This window comes from Seriola aureovittata, chromosome 8 (assembly GCF_021018895.1).
Source record: "Seriola aureovittata isolate HTS-2021-v1 ecotype China chromosome 8, ASM2101889v1, whole genome shotgun sequence".
NCBI classification, from domain to species: Eukaryota; Metazoa; Chordata; class Actinopteri; order Carangiformes; family Carangidae; genus Seriola; species Seriola aureovittata.
The window spans coordinates 11152670-11169535 of record NC_079371.1 but is presented as its reverse complement, the minus strand read 5'-3'; the positions used below and the strand labels follow the sequence as shown (position 1 = coordinate 11169535).

General features: G+C 40.1%; 1 protein-coding gene across 5 annotated transcripts in view; it reads right to left on the bottom strand.

The window, feature by feature from the left end:
* Nucleotides 1-218: 218 nt before the first annotated feature.
* fam13b (family with sequence similarity 13 member B) overlaps nt 219-16866 on the bottom strand; it is a 78773-nt gene continuing 62125 nt past the window's right edge. For 2 of the 5 annotated variants that reach the window (XM_056382275.1, XM_056382276.1), the window contains exons 11-24: nt 14904-15001; nt 14169-14220; nt 13764-13893; nt 12809-12880; nt 11884-12157; nt 11644-11806; nt 10986-11067; nt 10034-10216; nt 9030-9244; nt 8195-8278; nt 7990-8085; nt 7500-7873; nt 5823-5924; nt 219-4909 (exon numbers count right to left, since the gene is read on the bottom strand). In XM_056382275.1, the coding sequence (XP_056238250.1) occupies nt 4786-4909; nt 5823-5924; nt 7500-7873; nt 7990-8085; nt 8195-8278; nt 9030-9244; nt 10034-10216; nt 10986-11067; nt 11644-11806; nt 11884-12157; nt 12809-12880; nt 13764-13893; nt 14169-14220; nt 14904-15001 (2049 nt within the window). In that variant the 3' untranslated portion in view covers nt 219-4785. The remainder of the gene's footprint in view (nt 4910-5822; nt 5925-7499; nt 7874-7989; nt 8086-8194; nt 8279-9029; nt 9245-10033; nt 10217-10985; nt 11068-11643; nt 11807-11883; nt 12158-12808; nt 12881-13763; nt 13894-14168; nt 14221-14903; nt 15002-16866) is intronic. The other 3 variants (XM_056382277.1, XM_056382279.1, XM_056382278.1) reach the window with 3 other exon arrangements.

The window sequence follows — 16866 nt, the reverse complement described above, 5'->3', positions numbered from 1 at the left end:
GACAAAATGACAAGTTCTCTTGAAAAGGTTGACCATATGTTTATCAACAGTGACCTCATGTTAAAATAAAGTTTTAAAGACTTGAATGATTAAAAAAATTACCAAATTAATCAATTATCAAGATATCATATAGGGTTATTTGGCAGAGCATATGTTCTCTTTACAGTTTATCCCAGTTTACCTTGGTTTATTTCACACAAGAATGAGGAGAACCGATGTGGCAAGCTTGTCAATTTTATTTTCATGTGTAAATGTTACTGATTGTATTTTCTCATCCTTTTTGTTAATGAAGAAATAACAGAAAAAAGCATTCACAAAGTATGAAAACATTTACAGATACATACAATATATAGATGTGATAAAACACAGATCACCGAGAGGAAGCAAGAGAGAGCCGTTTACAACCTGTCTCTCTCGCAATCCTCTGATCGAAGGAATTTATAGCAAAATTCAATGTCAAAGACGTCGTAAAGAAAATAAATTCATCTGTGACTGGAGTTTGTGAATAGAACAGAAATCTAAACACTGTCAGCACAAATCTGTTTCTTCAGCCCCGACTTTTCATTTTCCAGCTTTCCTGATCAAGTCTAAGAAACAAGACCATCTGTCCTTAACATTTTAAGGCTTCCATTTACTCAAAATCCCTTAACAGAATTGTAAGATATATATTTGATGTCTTGCATTGCTGTTTTGACCAAAAAAACTGATCATTTCTTCCAGGAGGAGCCGTGAGATCTTTGACACTGACCTCTGCTGTGAATCCCAGGTGTGTGAAACCACCATGCATGATGGATGGGTAAGTATGAGATGAAACATACTGTACACTGACAGAGACAGAATACATTTACAGTTTACGTGTGAACCACATGTGACATTTTACCACTCTGTTGCTGGCACGATGTAAAACAAAAAGTTGATTTAAAAAAAGGAATTGAGGCGCAAAACAAATCAAATGTAAAAACTCAAAGAAAAGCCCTTCAGAGACAGATGATAGATTGTTTCCACTTTTTAAATGATGATTAAAAACTGGAATGTTTTCTGGTACGACTCATCTGTCGTTGGCTTTTCAATCCCTGTTCACCTTCTTGTTTAACAGATTTATTCATATTTTGGTATTTCAGCAGCGCCAACATGAACATTATGCTGACAACAGTGGTAAAAACACAATGTCTAAGCAGAGTGTGTCAGGCTGAAAACTGTTAAACTAGATTTAAAAAAAAAAAAAAAAAATTGTACCTCAAATATTCACACAGTTGTTCCAACCCATCATTACCCATGACTGGATACTGTAAAACCTCCACGCAAAGTTTTATTATTGCTGCTTCTTCATGGCACAAATAACAGAAACAATACATAATATTTTTTGTACTATTATGTTCTTGATGCCATGCAAGCTCACTACAGTACTGCTTCTATTTGAACTTATATTACACAGAGCGACAAAATAAATCAGAAAACAGAGAAGGTTCATGTTTGATTAGCCACACACAGTGCCAGACTAACTTCTACAGCTGGTTTTACAGTTAGTGAGTAGATACAAAAGGATTATTATCGTTATTATCACACAAAATAATTGTTATGATAGTAATAGTAATATTATATGATAAAAAAACACATTCTCAGGGCATCACAAATATAATGAACCAAAGGGGGCCAAACGTAATGTTTGAAATAATTTAACATTTCTGACATTCATTCCTTCGGGTGTTTTTATGTACAGTATATATTTATATTTGTATAGAAGTAGTGCTTCATTTTTAGAAATACAAATGAAAAAACACAAAAGGGCTGCATTCTGTGAATGCTGTGCAAATAACATCTTTTTACATCAAATAACCTCTTTTACCATCCAGGCAAACACACTGCACCCTCCCTCCCTCCCTCCCTCCCTCATTTTGTTCACAAACAGAAAAAGTTCAACTTTTAGTCTCATTCAAACCTTTGACCGTCAACTCTGCCGTCCACTGAAAAGACTGCAGTCAGCTGTGATTCTGGCAGGTAAATGTACATCGATACAGTAAGAAAAGCACAATTTTTGTCGTATCTGCCTTCAATAGCTACAACATGCCACAATTAACCAGTCACTGAGGTTGTGATAACAGAACTTGACCTCCTGAACAGCTGGTTCACTAACTTACCAGCTAAACCCAAAATTCAGCATCTGTTAGAAATTTCTTCATCCCACATTTTAAAATCACACTGTGATATCTTTGAATCTGATCTTATACAAGACAACACGGCCTCTAAGAAGAAGAAGAAAAACAAAGAGGACAAACTTGTTGGCATGCATCAAACCGCAAAATTGACTTTCTCCTGCTCTCATTTTACCTGCCAGCAGGAAATGAAACTTCACTGGAACTGGAGATCTGACCATGGACAGAAACGCAGCTGAGGTTGCTTTTGTGTTTACCTTCTTCGCTGTAAAACTTCCCTCTCTGTGTTGTGGACATTATGCTAAAGCTTTTATCAGACCTCCAGCACCATCTCTGTGAAACAAGACATCATCATTTGGGGAAGAATATGAGTTAACCACAGATGGAGCTGCTTCTCTGCATTTAAAATCAGTGCTGGCAGTGTCGGTGCCTCATCGATACAAAACAGCCTTTAAAGCTACAGTCAAGCTTCAACCAGGAACCACAGATGCAGCTGCACAGCAACTGCTTCCTGCTCTTCCCTACCTGATACAAAACCTGGTCGGACCTTCCTACCTTCACCTAAAATCAACATGCTTAGGTTTCAGAGAAGAAGAAGCAACATGGAACAGATACTTGCTCAGCGTTTATCACCCATAATCCCTCTGAACCTGCCACAACTAGTCCAGAATTTCCCAGATGATTTCTGCAACAACCGTATCCATCTATATTATAAAATTTCCAAATCTGAGTAGGACTGTTTCCTATGAACATCTTCCGTCTAATGCTGCCTTTAAGTGCTGTCAGTGCTGACTTGAAAACCCAGACATTGTAGCTTATGACAACTTAAAAGCAGAGTAAGAGTCTCATAGGAAACTATTTTTTGTTGTTTGCAAAGAAGAAAAACATGTAACATCACCATATGCCAACCTTCTGTACATTTTCCTGACAAGTGGTGCCAAAATAGAAACAAAGATTCGGGGAAAATGCTGGAGAAAAGAAATAAATGATAAAGAAAATAAGAATCAGTCTTTCACAACAGCTCCAAGGTCACACTGGGAAGTGATACAATTTCTTTTTTTTCATTTTCCCTTGGAATACAACAGATATTCTTTTTCATTCAACATGAACAGTGTCTCTCAAACACGTATGAGTACAATTCTTTTTTTTTTTAACAAGAATACACGCACAAACATGTTTTTAAACTTTGTGAATTAATTTTAAAATCAGTCAGAAGCATCCGGGATATGAAGATGTTAGATGAAGTTCTACTTACAGAATAAAATAATCAATCGCCTCGCACCAAGGAGGCAGGTTTAAGAAATCGTGACTCGCTGAAGCAGGGAGAAAGAGGGACTTTTCACACTGAACAATGTCCCAAATAAACAAACAAATGCATGTCTTGAATGAAGAGAGTCTAAAATGCCAGTCCAGAGCTGTCCGATAAGATTCCTCGGCGTGGAGGAAAAAAAAACGTGAAGAACAAAGACCGACAACAGAAAAGTTTGTGAAATAAAAAAGTCAGACTGTTTGTTATTTTTCCGCAGAAGTTGAGGAAATGAAACATGAGAAGACAAGTGCAAAGTCTTATGTCACGTTGGTGGGATGATGAAGACGAACAGTGATGATTCATTTTTCTCTGTATCTAACCTGCGGCCGTGTTTTAGATGATATGAAGTCGGATGAGGCAGCAGAGATTTGCTGTGGCTGATCGGAGCGAATTTAAGTTTGACTGGTAGTGGCGCTGCAGTCATGTCATGGGGAAATGTCATCTTTGTCCATACTACTGAACAAAGAAAAACAGCTGTAGTATAGATAATGATGTATTCTTTTAAATCAACAAAAGTTAGGTTTTGAGTGATTTTTGTGGTCAAAATGCTAAAAAAAAACAAAAACAAACAGGTTTTAGCTAAATAACTACAAACACCACAGATTAACTCAGCAGCTAAAAGTGATTGTAGCACATTCATCTTTACTTTTTGCCACAAGACTCGCAAAGATTTGGCAGATTAGACCAACTAAGTAGTAAAAAGCATTTGAAATGTTTCTGTTAAATAATTTGCTTACTACTTTTTCTTGACTTGTCAGGAAGAATTTCTCCTTCCCTCGTTCTAATACTGATATTACCAACAACCAGGGTTTGGTTGCAGTCCGAATGAATGGCGTACACAAACAGCAGCAGTCTTGTTGTGTGCTGTTCGACCAGTCATAAATAGTTGATTGGTTTCTAGGCCATCAGAAAGTGCTACCTCAGGGACTTTCTATGGGCAGAAACTATGACTCAAGAAGCAAAACTTCACCTTGGTTCCTGTTGTTGAAGAACAGGTAAGGTCTGAAAGTCCCTCAAAATGTTACTGGAAAGTTTCCTGCATTCAGGAAGGAAAGTAAAAAGAAAGTATACTGTAACTCTGACCCAGCACTTCACTCTAATTTAGTTTTCTCCATGACATGACTGCACCAGACCTAGCAGGGATCATGAAGTCTGACTGATAGTCACGACTCGCCTTGTTGTGGTTACTGTTAGCTGGAGTGCTTGTGAATCCCTTCCAGGTGTGATGATGTCCGACAGACTGGTGGACGTCCTGGGCGGGTCCTCTCAGCAGCGATGACGGTTGATGTGTGCGTTGTTAGCGGGTGTCTGAGGAGGGCGGGTCTAGATGGATTTGGAGGAATCCTGTTTGCTGATGAGGACTTCCAGGAGCCGGAGTTTGGCCTTGATCCTCTTGTACTCTCTGTACTCCTCCATCATCGGCACTCGGTCTTCCTTCTGAACATTTCTATAGCAGAGGAGAGAGAGGGGAGAGTTATCTTTCATTTTCATGTCCTGCTGAAGCTCGCCTTTGAGCAATAAACTGAAACTCTAAAGTCCCAGTGGAGGCTGTTTGATTTTGACAAAGGTGGCAGTATTTTGCCAGAATCAGACCATTCAATCCAACAGACATGAAGTATAAGGAACAAAGATTATCGTCAGGCATGATTTCTATCTTTCTTTTGACTGCGACCAACTGTTATTTTATTTACAGATACATTTTTTAATTTGTGAAATATGTGAAAAAAGTGGAAAAATTTGCAAATCCTGTCTGACTAATGCTATAAAATATTCATTTTTCATCATATTTTACTGTTTATTTACACATTTGTGAAGCTGGAATTAGAGAATGTTTGACAGTTATCAAAATATTTATATTTCAGTCAATTAAAACCAATCGTTTGCTCTACTCTGATGTACACTGACAGATTTGATTATGTTCACAACCCTCCTTAAGTCCAACTGGTGTTGATCAAACTAACATCAGTCTGGTGCCATTTCTGTAGCGAGCTTTTTTTTCTCACAGTTGAGCACCTGATTGTGACAGACTGGGTGTCTTCCCTTTACTTTTCCAGACTGCTCTGATTAATTACTGCAAAGTGAAATGAATCATCAATCAGTCACCTGCCAAGCTGGATGAGACAAATCCTTACGCATCTCCTCTCATTATCAATGTAGTTACAAGATGACAGTTTAAACAGGCGTCTCACTTATTAAATGCGTAGTCTTTGTTGTGTGATGTAGCTCCACCAGTGACTTATTTTTTTCAAGGGAAGTATATTTGTACAGCACATTTCAACAAGAAGGCAAATGTTTTTCAGTTGACTTGCTTGGATCAATGAGGGCTAAGGCCTTGTGTGACGAGTGTCTCTCCCACCTACCTTCCATTATGCTGATAGAAATCTTCTTCAAACTCTCTGATGGTCTTCCTCAGTTTCTTCTTCTCTGCGCGGGCCTTCCACAGCTGTTCCAGCAGCTCTGGCCTAAAGGATGATGAGAAACATGAGGATGCAGCTGCACACTGTGCCATAAAACTAATACTACACTTAACTTCAATCTATATCACAAAGTAAGAATGGAGTTTTGGAGCTGGCAGACCTGAGATGCTTTATAATCACATTTATTCTCTCAACTCTGTAAATTAACAGGAACCATTTGGATCTTGACCCATTAAAAATGAGTCCAGGGAAGTCAGCAGGAAGTGAACTGTGGTGGCGTGAAGGATCAGTTGTCAGGATTATTTCCAGGTAAGAGACCTGAATGTACAAACCTGATCTGATAAAGGAGATTAAAAGTGTGTGTCTGTGTTAGCTTCAGCAATGAGCTTGGTGACACGTTAAACAGATTACAACCTGTGTTTTCCTCCTGTCTTACATTATTCCTGCTGCTGTCTGCAAAGTTAAAGATAATCAGAGCGTCTTTTACTCCAACAAGAAAAAGGCTGATATTAGTTATAATATACAAGTATATAGTATATATAATACAATGTATAAAAAAAAAATAGGACACAAAATTGCCGTAACAGAATAATTAATCATGGTAAACACAAAGCCTTTTTATCCCCCCCGCATTTTTAAGTTGTAGTGCACACTGTATGTAGTGTTAGACTCTTTTTGCTGTCAATCACCTGACACCCACAGAAATAAACAGATGTTTCTGTCAGAAATAATCTCTTAAATAGCAGTCACCATGGAAACTTCCCCATATCCACATCCTCTTATTTATGCCGTTTCTTTTTTCTAAGCTTATGTTTTGACATTTTTTTGACAGTTATAAGGTAAATGTCTCAAACAGATGCAGCAAATGTGAAATTGCAAACTGGTGGTCTATTTTCAAGAAACATGCCACTATTTTTCAACCTTCAACCCTAATTGTGGCCATTGGGACTAATTCTAAACTTGCCCTCACCATTGCTGTTAATTCCTTCAAGTTGAGAAACATGACTCAAAACAAAGTCAGCGCAAGAAGCATGAGGCTCCTAATTTTAGAATTTATATAAATCTTTTCAAATGCTTGTCTCTGAGTCTAAATGAAAGTAAAGACAGAAATGATCTTTCTGCATTAGCACAGGGATCTACTTTGGAAGGATTTTGCCAGCTAACTAAACAAGCTGCCTGTTTTGTTTCTGTTGGTTTGTGTGAGGCTGTGGGTCACCGTCGACTCAGATTGTGCTCAAGAGCATTGACGTTAAAAAACAACAACAACAACAAAAACAAACGATTGTAATGTTATCTAGGAGACAAATATTGGATGACTGTGAGTCATTTCACTATGATATCCGACCATATTTATTCAAACCAGACAACACAGATGAAGGATGGAGAAAAGTGTTTGAAATGATTTATGTAAAACTGATACAGTGTTGCTGGAGTCTGTATTTTCACAAGCTCTATAACTGAGGTGGTGAGAAAGCATGACTCGTACTTGAAAAGGCACAATGGCGAGAATTAGACCCTGGTGGACTTTTCCTACAGCTGTAAATGTAAACAAAAGAACTGGTAAATGTGACTCAGGTGTTTTCCTGGTGCACATTAACTGTGTGGTTTGTTTGCTCTTACATGGATGAGGCGTTGGAGCTGGAGAGTCGCAGGTCGAGCGCCAGCCTCCCTGACCCTTCCTCAAGCTTGGCTCTCATTGGACAGTCACCGTCGCTGTCTTGTTGGTTCTGGCTCCTCACTTGCCTGTCGGTCGGGGACACAAGGTCAACGGCCATGATGACCTCGGAGCTCTGCATCTCCCCACCACTGCTCTCTCCCTCCTCTTCCTCATCTTCTTCCTCCTCCTCCCTCTCATCCTCCCTATCATCTTCTTCTCCACCACCACCTTTACGCTCGTCCTCCTCCTCCTCTTTGATCTCCTCCCAGAAATGAGCAGTTTCACCCTCTATGATTGGCTGGAGGGTCTGACTCCGCCTCTTACTGGAAGGGGACACCTGAGGGTGGTGGGGGGTGGGTTAAAGTGAGGAGGAAGGGGGGTTATTTTAGATTATTAGTGAGTATGTGGCTTACATGGTAAAATAAATGTAACACTGACTTTACGTGTACTTACTGTGACAGGTGTGATGCTAACTCTGGTGAGCATCTGTTTGACCAATCTGTAGCGATCGTAGAGAGGCTTCACCACCAGACGTTCCTCTCTGGTCACCTGAGAGAGAGAGAGAGAAAGAGAGAGAGAGACAGAGCTGGTCAGAAAAAGTCTGAATGTGCTTTGATGAACTGACATCTAATCAGGATTTGTGATGTTGGTAACTTACCGGTCGACCATGCAGGCCCTCATAGTGCAGCAGGTTCTTCTGCAGGACTGTCTTCTCACAGGACAACTGCTCCTTTGTCATCTTCTACAGAGACAGAAAGACAGACACAGTTAATCATGTAATAGCTGCTCTGCACTGGCGCCCTGTTACATTTAGAATTGATTTTAAGCTCCTCTTTCTTAATACAAAGGTGCGAGGACCCTAATGAAGCTCTAGTTATAATTATTATTGTTGTTAACAGTGATTAACGGTAACATTAACTCAGTACAGATTTTCTATTCCAATGCCTTGTGCAAGCTGCAGATATTAATATAATATTGCACAGCTGTGATCTGCCACAGTTTGTATATGTGCATCGCTGAGTCATGTTTCATGCCAATTCAAGTGTAATATTGTAAATTGAGATTATCTAACTCACACTTTTGCTTTGTGTTACAAAAAAATTGTTAATTAATTAATTATATTTCTGCATAGTGGCTCTTAAATTATGTTTTATCTTATCTCTGAAGCAAGTGAGGATCACTCAATGCCAGGCAGAATCCATCGTTCTATCCATAGGTCCTAAAGACCTGACACACCTCTGCACAGGTGTTTTCAATTTGTATGATTAGATTTTAATTGCTGACATTTCACAAACTTAGTCTGTTTCACCTGTTCGGGGTGGACAACTTAAAAACCTTTCTCTTATTAGTACATGGAGTTTGGTGAAATAATATAATTACCAGCACAGCTCCACACACCTTTTTTCTTAGCAGATGTCTAACCACAGTATTATTAACATCTCTGGGTGTGCAGGGCCTTAAAGTGAGTCCTAGCAAAAATATCTTCTACTCACTTTGATGTCATCAGGCCAGCCGTCCTCCTGCCGCTTCCCTTTGACCCTGCGCTGGATCAGCTCCAGTGTTTCCTCCCTGGTGGGACGCTGACCTTTTACCTCCCCCGCTGTATCGCAGGCACCCTGATCCAGTGTGGAGCCAAAGCTCTTGGGCAAGGTGTTGCTCCGAGGACGAGTCTGGGGGCCGAGCTCGCTCTCTGCACGGTGTTTGGCATCTGAGGATGGAGGATAAAGTGATGAGGAAGGAGATGAAGGAAAAAAGGGGAGGGGATAGAAAGAGTAAAGTATAAAAGAAGGAACCAGGGCAGGTTGCAGAAAATGAGACAATGGGGAGAAAACCTTAAGTCTTCAGGCAGCACATAAAACATCTTTGATTGGACGATCAGCCATGCAGGAGTTTACTAGACAGCTGTGGTGGTTAAGGCGAGCTAATCACAATATGAGCATGCACACAAACGCCCTCAACAAAAACACACACCACCACACTAAATAAAAGCCCAAATACAGCAAGCAAAAACCTTTTTCCTAACAATGTATGATTGTAAAATTGTTCGAAATTCAGTCCCCTGGGGCAATCTAATGGGTTCAGGGACACGATGCAGCTGATTGTGCCGATTTTTAATTTAAGTTCTGTTCAGTTACGTACCACCGGTGCTCTCGCTTCCTTAGGCTGTACAGAAATATAACTTTAATAATAAAAAGTTTAAGTGCATAGTTTTGTCACAATCAAATAAAATCTATTTTTTAAAGCCTAAAGAAAATACTCCATGTCTAAATGTGTATTTATCAATAAATACCTCAATCATGTTTTTATTTTCAAATCAAAACCCTCGTCTTCCTCACGTTACTTCACTCACACACACCGCTAGTTAACTATTCAGTGCCAACATGCTGTTTCAACAGGAAATACACAGAACAAAGAAGCAAGATGCTCTCACAGTGCCGCCTCATTGTGACTGTCAGTAATGTATGTAATGTCTACTTACTGAGGGGTTGGTACTTACTGAGGTGAAACGGTCTAGAGCTCAGGCCTGAGTAGGGGTGGAGCGGGGGGGTGAGTGTGTGATGGGGAGGTGAGCAGATAGAGGAGGAGGAGGAAGGGGAGGAGGGAGCATGGTGGCGTCTGTGTGAATGGAGCAAAGCCTGGTGCCTCAGCGTGCTTCTGGGTAAAAGGTGGTGCTGGCGTCCTGGTTGGCCGATCAGTCAGTCAATCAATCAATCAATCGGTCGTTGGGCGATAGGAGGACGACGAGGAGGAGGGAGGAAAGTGGAGAGCGGGTGCTCGCGTTATTGTTGATTTTCAATTTTGATTTGAAACAGAGAGAGAAATGTTTCGGCCACTGCGTTCTCCAAAAAGGAGAGCCGTCACCTCACAGAGAGGAGGTGGACGAGTGTAATTGGGGATTGTTCAGTATGGTGAAACCATGGACTGTGCTAGAGAAACTGCAGTGTAGAAATGGATTCATATTTATCAGATTCAGTGTATTAGATAATATTAATCAATTCACCCTCTTTTAATTCCCATGTAATAAGAAAGAACACCAGTTTACCAAAGGACAAAAAAACACATTTCAAACTTTGGCATTTACTGATCAAAATTAAGGTTGTTTGAAGATTTTTCCAATTATTTTGTAAACGTGTTATGCATAAAGTATTTTCCACAGTTTCACCTTACTGAGCTCACCTCAGGTAATGAATGTGGGTTCACAAGGACGCACCAGCACATTGGAGGGTGGGAGCCACGCATATGAGAGCCACGTTAACCCCTGGCATGTGCGTGTCTGCTTATGTGTGTTAAACCAGCATACATGCGGTGCTGTTATAAAGGTCAAAGGTTAGGAGTGGGGAGGGTCAAGCTGTCCAGCATGGAACAGGATGGCACACAGACACTCTAACCCCGACACAAACACACACACACACACACACATTCACAGGAGAAAGAGCGAGTGGTTCTACCTTTAATCTGCCTGCGGATCTTGGTGAGGTCGGTCATCCACTTGAGGACTTTGGGGTTAGCTGCCTTGTCTCCATGAGAGGGCTTTGGGAAGAGGAAGAGGAAACAGAGGAAGAACAATTTAATCAGTTAGCTTATGCTTTTACACAGGAAGACTCAAAATGCAAAATAATAAATTATCAGGACTTGAGACCCCATTCAGCACTATGTAGGGAATCCAATATAAATTAACCTCAGTGTCACCTCAAAGGTTTATGGCTACTTCAAAGCTGTTTGTTTCTGTTTCTCTTAATGTTTATTTATAATTTCAGACATAGTTTTTTATCCAACAAACAGCACATTGGCTCTAGCTGAAAATAACTCATCTGAACCAATTAATGACAAAGTGAATAAACCCTATATTTCTGGCCTCATAAATCAGTTTCTAAATCAGCTAGTAGTGGTCTATGGTCCTGTGCAGTATTTATGATACATCAATGTAATTTATATTTTGGGCTTTTCATTATTTGAGGAGACAGAACAACTTAACGTACAGAGGAGGACCAGGAGGAGAAGGTTGAAGTTGTAAAGACTGAAATGTGATTGACTGCAGGATTTTTTGGTTGTTTCCATCAATATCAATATACATGTTCTACAGTTACTTCAAATTTATAGTTCTACCTTATAGTTCCTCTCCTTCTCAAACTGCTCTTCAAACTGTTTGATTTTCTTCTTCAGATGTTGTAGCTTCTTGGTGAGTTGGTGGGTCACTGAATCTCCTCCTCTCATCGCCTCTTTGGAGCCAAACGATGCTCGCCGCGGCCTGATCAAAGTGCACCACAAACTAGACATTCATGGTCTAACTTGGACCAAAGATTATACACTTAATTAGCACTGCTGGTTGTCTGTGCTTCATCGTACCTCTGTGCTTTGGTGGGTGAGGTGGCGTCTGGGTCCTGCTGGAGGAAGCGTTGGGCACCGTGCGCTCCAAAGTCGAGGAAGCGTCGGGCTAGAAGGTGAGGGTGGGAGCGTGAAGAAGAGGGGGAGGCGTCCTGCCCTCCCTCCCCCTCCTCATCCTCGCCTTCCTCCTCCAGGGGCAGCGGGGGGAGAGGAACCATGCGACCAGCCAGGGGGGAGAGCTGTGCCTCTCCACTCTCGCTGTCATCCTGCCAGGATTTGTAAGCCGGGATGGGGTCTGGAGAGAGGAGGTAAGAAACAGAGAGAAGACGGAGTCAGAGCAAGTCAACGGAGGTCAGTGATAGAGGGAGAGAAAAGTCTAATTTAATCCCTGACTATCAAGAGTGTTGTAGGTAGTGTACATATCAATATACAAAAGCTGCCTGAGAGGGGGCTTTAGAGCTGAGACATTGAACCATAAATTAATTTTCTTCTTCAGTACCCTGCTGAGTCACTCACTTATTGTCAGTGCTATGCTAACAAGCTGAGTCAAGGGGAAAAAGGGAGAAAGGAGAGGGTGAAGGAGGGGTCAGAAAGATAATGAGACAGGGCTGAGACACAGAGGAGCAGAGTCAGGGGAGAAAGTGTATTCAGAGAGGAAAATGTGTCCTGATCAGTCACAAGTGAGGCTGCAGCAGGAGGGAAGAGCAAAGAGAGAAAGTAAAAGCAGACGTCTCATCAACTGATGGAAGGAAGAGTGTTTTACATGCAGGGATTTACTCATCATCAATATGACACAAGCAAATTTAAAACTGTGAGAATATATTAATCAAGTTTCCCATACTGTGTCCAAACCACAGAGCAACCAGCAGGAAGAAAATCAACGAGAAAGGATGAACGGGAGGATGGGTCGACTGGTGAATGGTTGGGTTGATATGAGACTACTTACCTTGGCCTTCTTTTTGCAGATGCATACATGAGAAGTCTATGGGAGGGAGGTGGAGATGGGAGGGAGGTGACGCTGTTTGGATGGAGGGAAGACAAGAAGGAGGAAGAGGGGAATAAGAAGGAGGAGCAGAAAGAGGAGGGATAGGGGGAGAGGCAGCAGAGAAGAGGAGTGGTGAGGTCAATCATTCCTAACTTCACTCACAAACATTCACTCAGTGTTTGTGCATATGTGTTTGGTATAAATGCAAAAAGGAATGAGGTCACGTTTTTCCTCAGTCCCAACAGATATTCAACAAAATTATGGAGAAATAAAGAAGGAAAGCCCCAACAGTTTTCTAATGGCCTAAAAGTCAGTTTTGGAAGTAAGACTGAAACTAACAATTATTTTCATTTTTGATTATTATTATTATTAGATTTTCTTGATTAATTGATTAATCATTTAGCATTAATTTCTCACACATGAGAAACTCGAAGCTCCAATTTCTTCCTAAAAATTTAGTAACAATTATTCAATTATCAAAATTAATCAAAGTTAAATAATAGATTAACCAACTAATTGTTCATTAATTTGAAGATTCAGTTAAAAATACTGGGGGTGTTTAAGTCCCAGAGTCATAAAAAGTTTTAATGGTATCCAAGACAACAACAGTACTCTACAGGTGACTCAAACCTCAAATCATACAGACTAACACTGCAGAATAACTGCATTCTACTAAACTGGGAGAAAGTAAATAATTTAGGGACAAGGATATAATGTGTTTTGTAGATTAATAATTAAATAAATCAAAAGAAAATTAGATAATGTAGAGAACCATGAGAAGAGCCCATCCTCTCTAAGGAACGATTTCAATTACTTGACACTATCTGAAAATATTGTAAAATAATTTACACTTTTTGTTTGTTTTGCTGGTGAACACAGAGCGTGCTGGTATTGCTGAGACAGGGAGATTTTATACCTTCCCACTGGTTGTCAGGAAAGAGTTGGAGGTGGGGATTGTGGCCAGAGTTTGGTTGGCATGGCGACAGGTGATTCCTATTGGTCTCGCTGGTGTTGGCGTTCTGATCGCAGCGGCATGAACTCAAGTCCTGGAGGGACAGAGAGAGCGAGAAGCATTAAAGAAACAAATAAGAGATGGAAGAAATAAAGAAAACAGATGCAACTAGCTGAAGATAACGGCAGGAATGTAGGGGAGAGTGGATGGAGGACAGAAAGAGAGCAATGAATTAGAAAAGAAGGAAAATTGAAGGAAAGGACAGTTGGTGGAGAGATGGTGTGGCAGAAATTTGAAGCAATATTTTGCTAAATGTTTTCACAGATCATACACATACACTGTGATGCATTCCCACATACTGATACTTACACAGCTTATAGTGTCGGTCTGCTCCATGGTGTCACAGGTTTGATTGTCCTGCCTGAAATCAAAGATAAGAAACATAAGATATACCTAAAAAATATGACTTAAATTAATTAACAAAATACTCTACTCACACAACTCTCTGTTGTGTCTACTGATCTATCAATCATCTCGTCCTGCCTATTAACTTTTGTCCATTTTACTTGAATAGGCGTGAAACAGTATTAAAGCAGTGGCTGCCTGAACCAGTTTTACAGTTTTAACGCTGCATGTCAAATTGAACGTAGCACATTATCTATGTTTGTTAACAATCACAAGCTGGAGCCATAATACAGTATGAGATATGATGCAGTGTAAAAAAGGAACTTCGGCTGAGACAGCATGTCGAAGTGATTTAAAAACGTGAGGTGTCAAGTGATCAGTGCATGACAACATCACTGCCCCTTGTTTGAACATGTTAAAGAAAAAGAATTCCACTCTCTCTGGGAAAGAGGAAAGTCCTCTCTTCACATCACTGACATTCACTACATATAACACACACATCTATCTACCTCGTCCAAATTAAGTCTAAATTTAGTCCAAATGTGTTTGATCTTTTAAACTCTTAATTTGACTCTTGGAAAATGAATGACTAGAATAAAAAAGCATCTCACTCTGGTGAAGTTACTTGCTATTTGTTGACTTGAGTTAAAATGGATTTCACTGAAGGCTTAAAAGTAAACTATACATTAGGTAGCTCACCTGGCAGTACTGATGTTGTTCTCAGCATCTCTGACAGCCTCTGCATCCAGGTCCATTCCCAAGCTCTCCTCCAGGGTGGCACCAGAGTCCGGTGAATCCTGGAAGAAAACACCGGAAAAGATTTCAAATTAATTTTCTGTTTTTAATGATTGTTTATAAGAATTGGAGTTGCACACAACTAGAATAGCAGAGCATGAGATATAAATGGGCAAGAATAGAAACTGTGTTAAATTGGGACTCAGAACAGAACAGAAACAGGTGCATCCCTATTCTTGGAAACCACACAGCATGTGTGTAGTTTCACTTCTTTTGAGAAGCAGTGTTAGATAAAAAATATATGGCACAAATAAATATTCAAATGTGGCGGCCCTACCCATGACCGCTCATAAAGATGACCCTTAAATTACTCAGGAAACAATGAGGTAAATATATACAGTATGTTAATCTCATTATTAATCGTCTTATCTCGCTTCCCCTTTTCAGTGCAAAGCTCCAATATATGAAAAAATCCCAAAGTCAAGGAGAAGGGGTTTTACCATCATTACTGCTAGACTTCAAAACTATTTATCCAACCCTCCCCAAAACTGGTACGTTTCATTGGAACCATTTAAATAATACTACACTGTTACTGAACACTGGAGGTTAAGGTCATACATGTTCACTAAACTAAACAGAAATGTTGTGAGCCTTCATGAAGAGGCAGCTATCACATGACTGCAGAATTAATGAGTTGTAGTAAAGAGCAGTATGATGTCTCAATGTATATGCATATCAGTGTGAATACCTGTTATATAAAGAAAGTAAACAGTGCATTGTGAGCATTGGGGTCTGGTGCTCATGCATGCCTTTGTGATTTATTTAAAGTTGGACCCAGATTACTGTTTACAGAAATGACAGGATTCTCATTAGTCCCTGGACACATCTCACTCTGACCGCCATGTTGCCTGCGTCTCTTCACCCCTCTCCTGCTGTCTGGACTCTAAAATGGTTCTTGGGACAAGAGCCACTGAGGCTCAAAGGGGGTAGTAGTATCAAGGGGTTTTCCACTGTGACAAGACTTACTAAAAATGTATGTGACGAACACTGAAAAAGAAAAGAGGCACCTTGACTGCCTTATGTCCTGCCAGGATCTCCATGATAAGAGACAAATCTGTAAGAAGCCTGGCCGTTATATTAGATTATTTTAGTTGTCAGATCAAGTCAACTGTGAAATCAGCCTTTAATCATTAAAAATATATCACCAGAATCACAGACCTGTTGTCCAGACATGACCTTGAAAAGCTGATTAACGATTTCCAGTCAGTTTTAGAAGTGATTTAACAATCATCTTACTTGGTTTTAAATCAGGCCCTAAATGGATCTGCTACATCCTCCAGATCATCAGGGACTGGTCCATTAGATGTCCTTTGGTGTTTTTATTTAATTTTGTCCTGGGTATGAAATGTGCTAGATAAATGAAATTAATGAAGTTGCCTTGCCTTGCCTAATAGTTTGTCATTGAGAATGTCATCAGGAATGCTAACAGATGTAAAAAAACAAAACAAAAACAAACATCTGGTATCATTTTGAACTTGTTTCAATTTCTGGGAGGTCAGTGTTTCCTCAGCGACACCAGCATGACAAAATACGCTGTACCATGATGGCAGGACATAAAAAAAATTACCCAAATGTTGAGAATCTATGTACCTCCTGGGGAAACGATCAATTTCACAAAGTTACAAAAAGTGGACATTGCAAACCCTCTCGGGGTAAACCTCTGATAGATTTCTTTCACCTCTTTTACACTGAAAAAGCTTTTTTTTTTTTTTTTTTTTAATATACGTCATTCCCTAATGACTTGATGTTAGTTAGAACAAGACACAGCCTGTATGCATTTGTGTATTCATTGATGATCTGTGTGTGTGTGTGTGTGTCTGTGTGTGTGTGTGTGTATTTGTGCAACAGGCTTGTTGTTTTCTCTGCT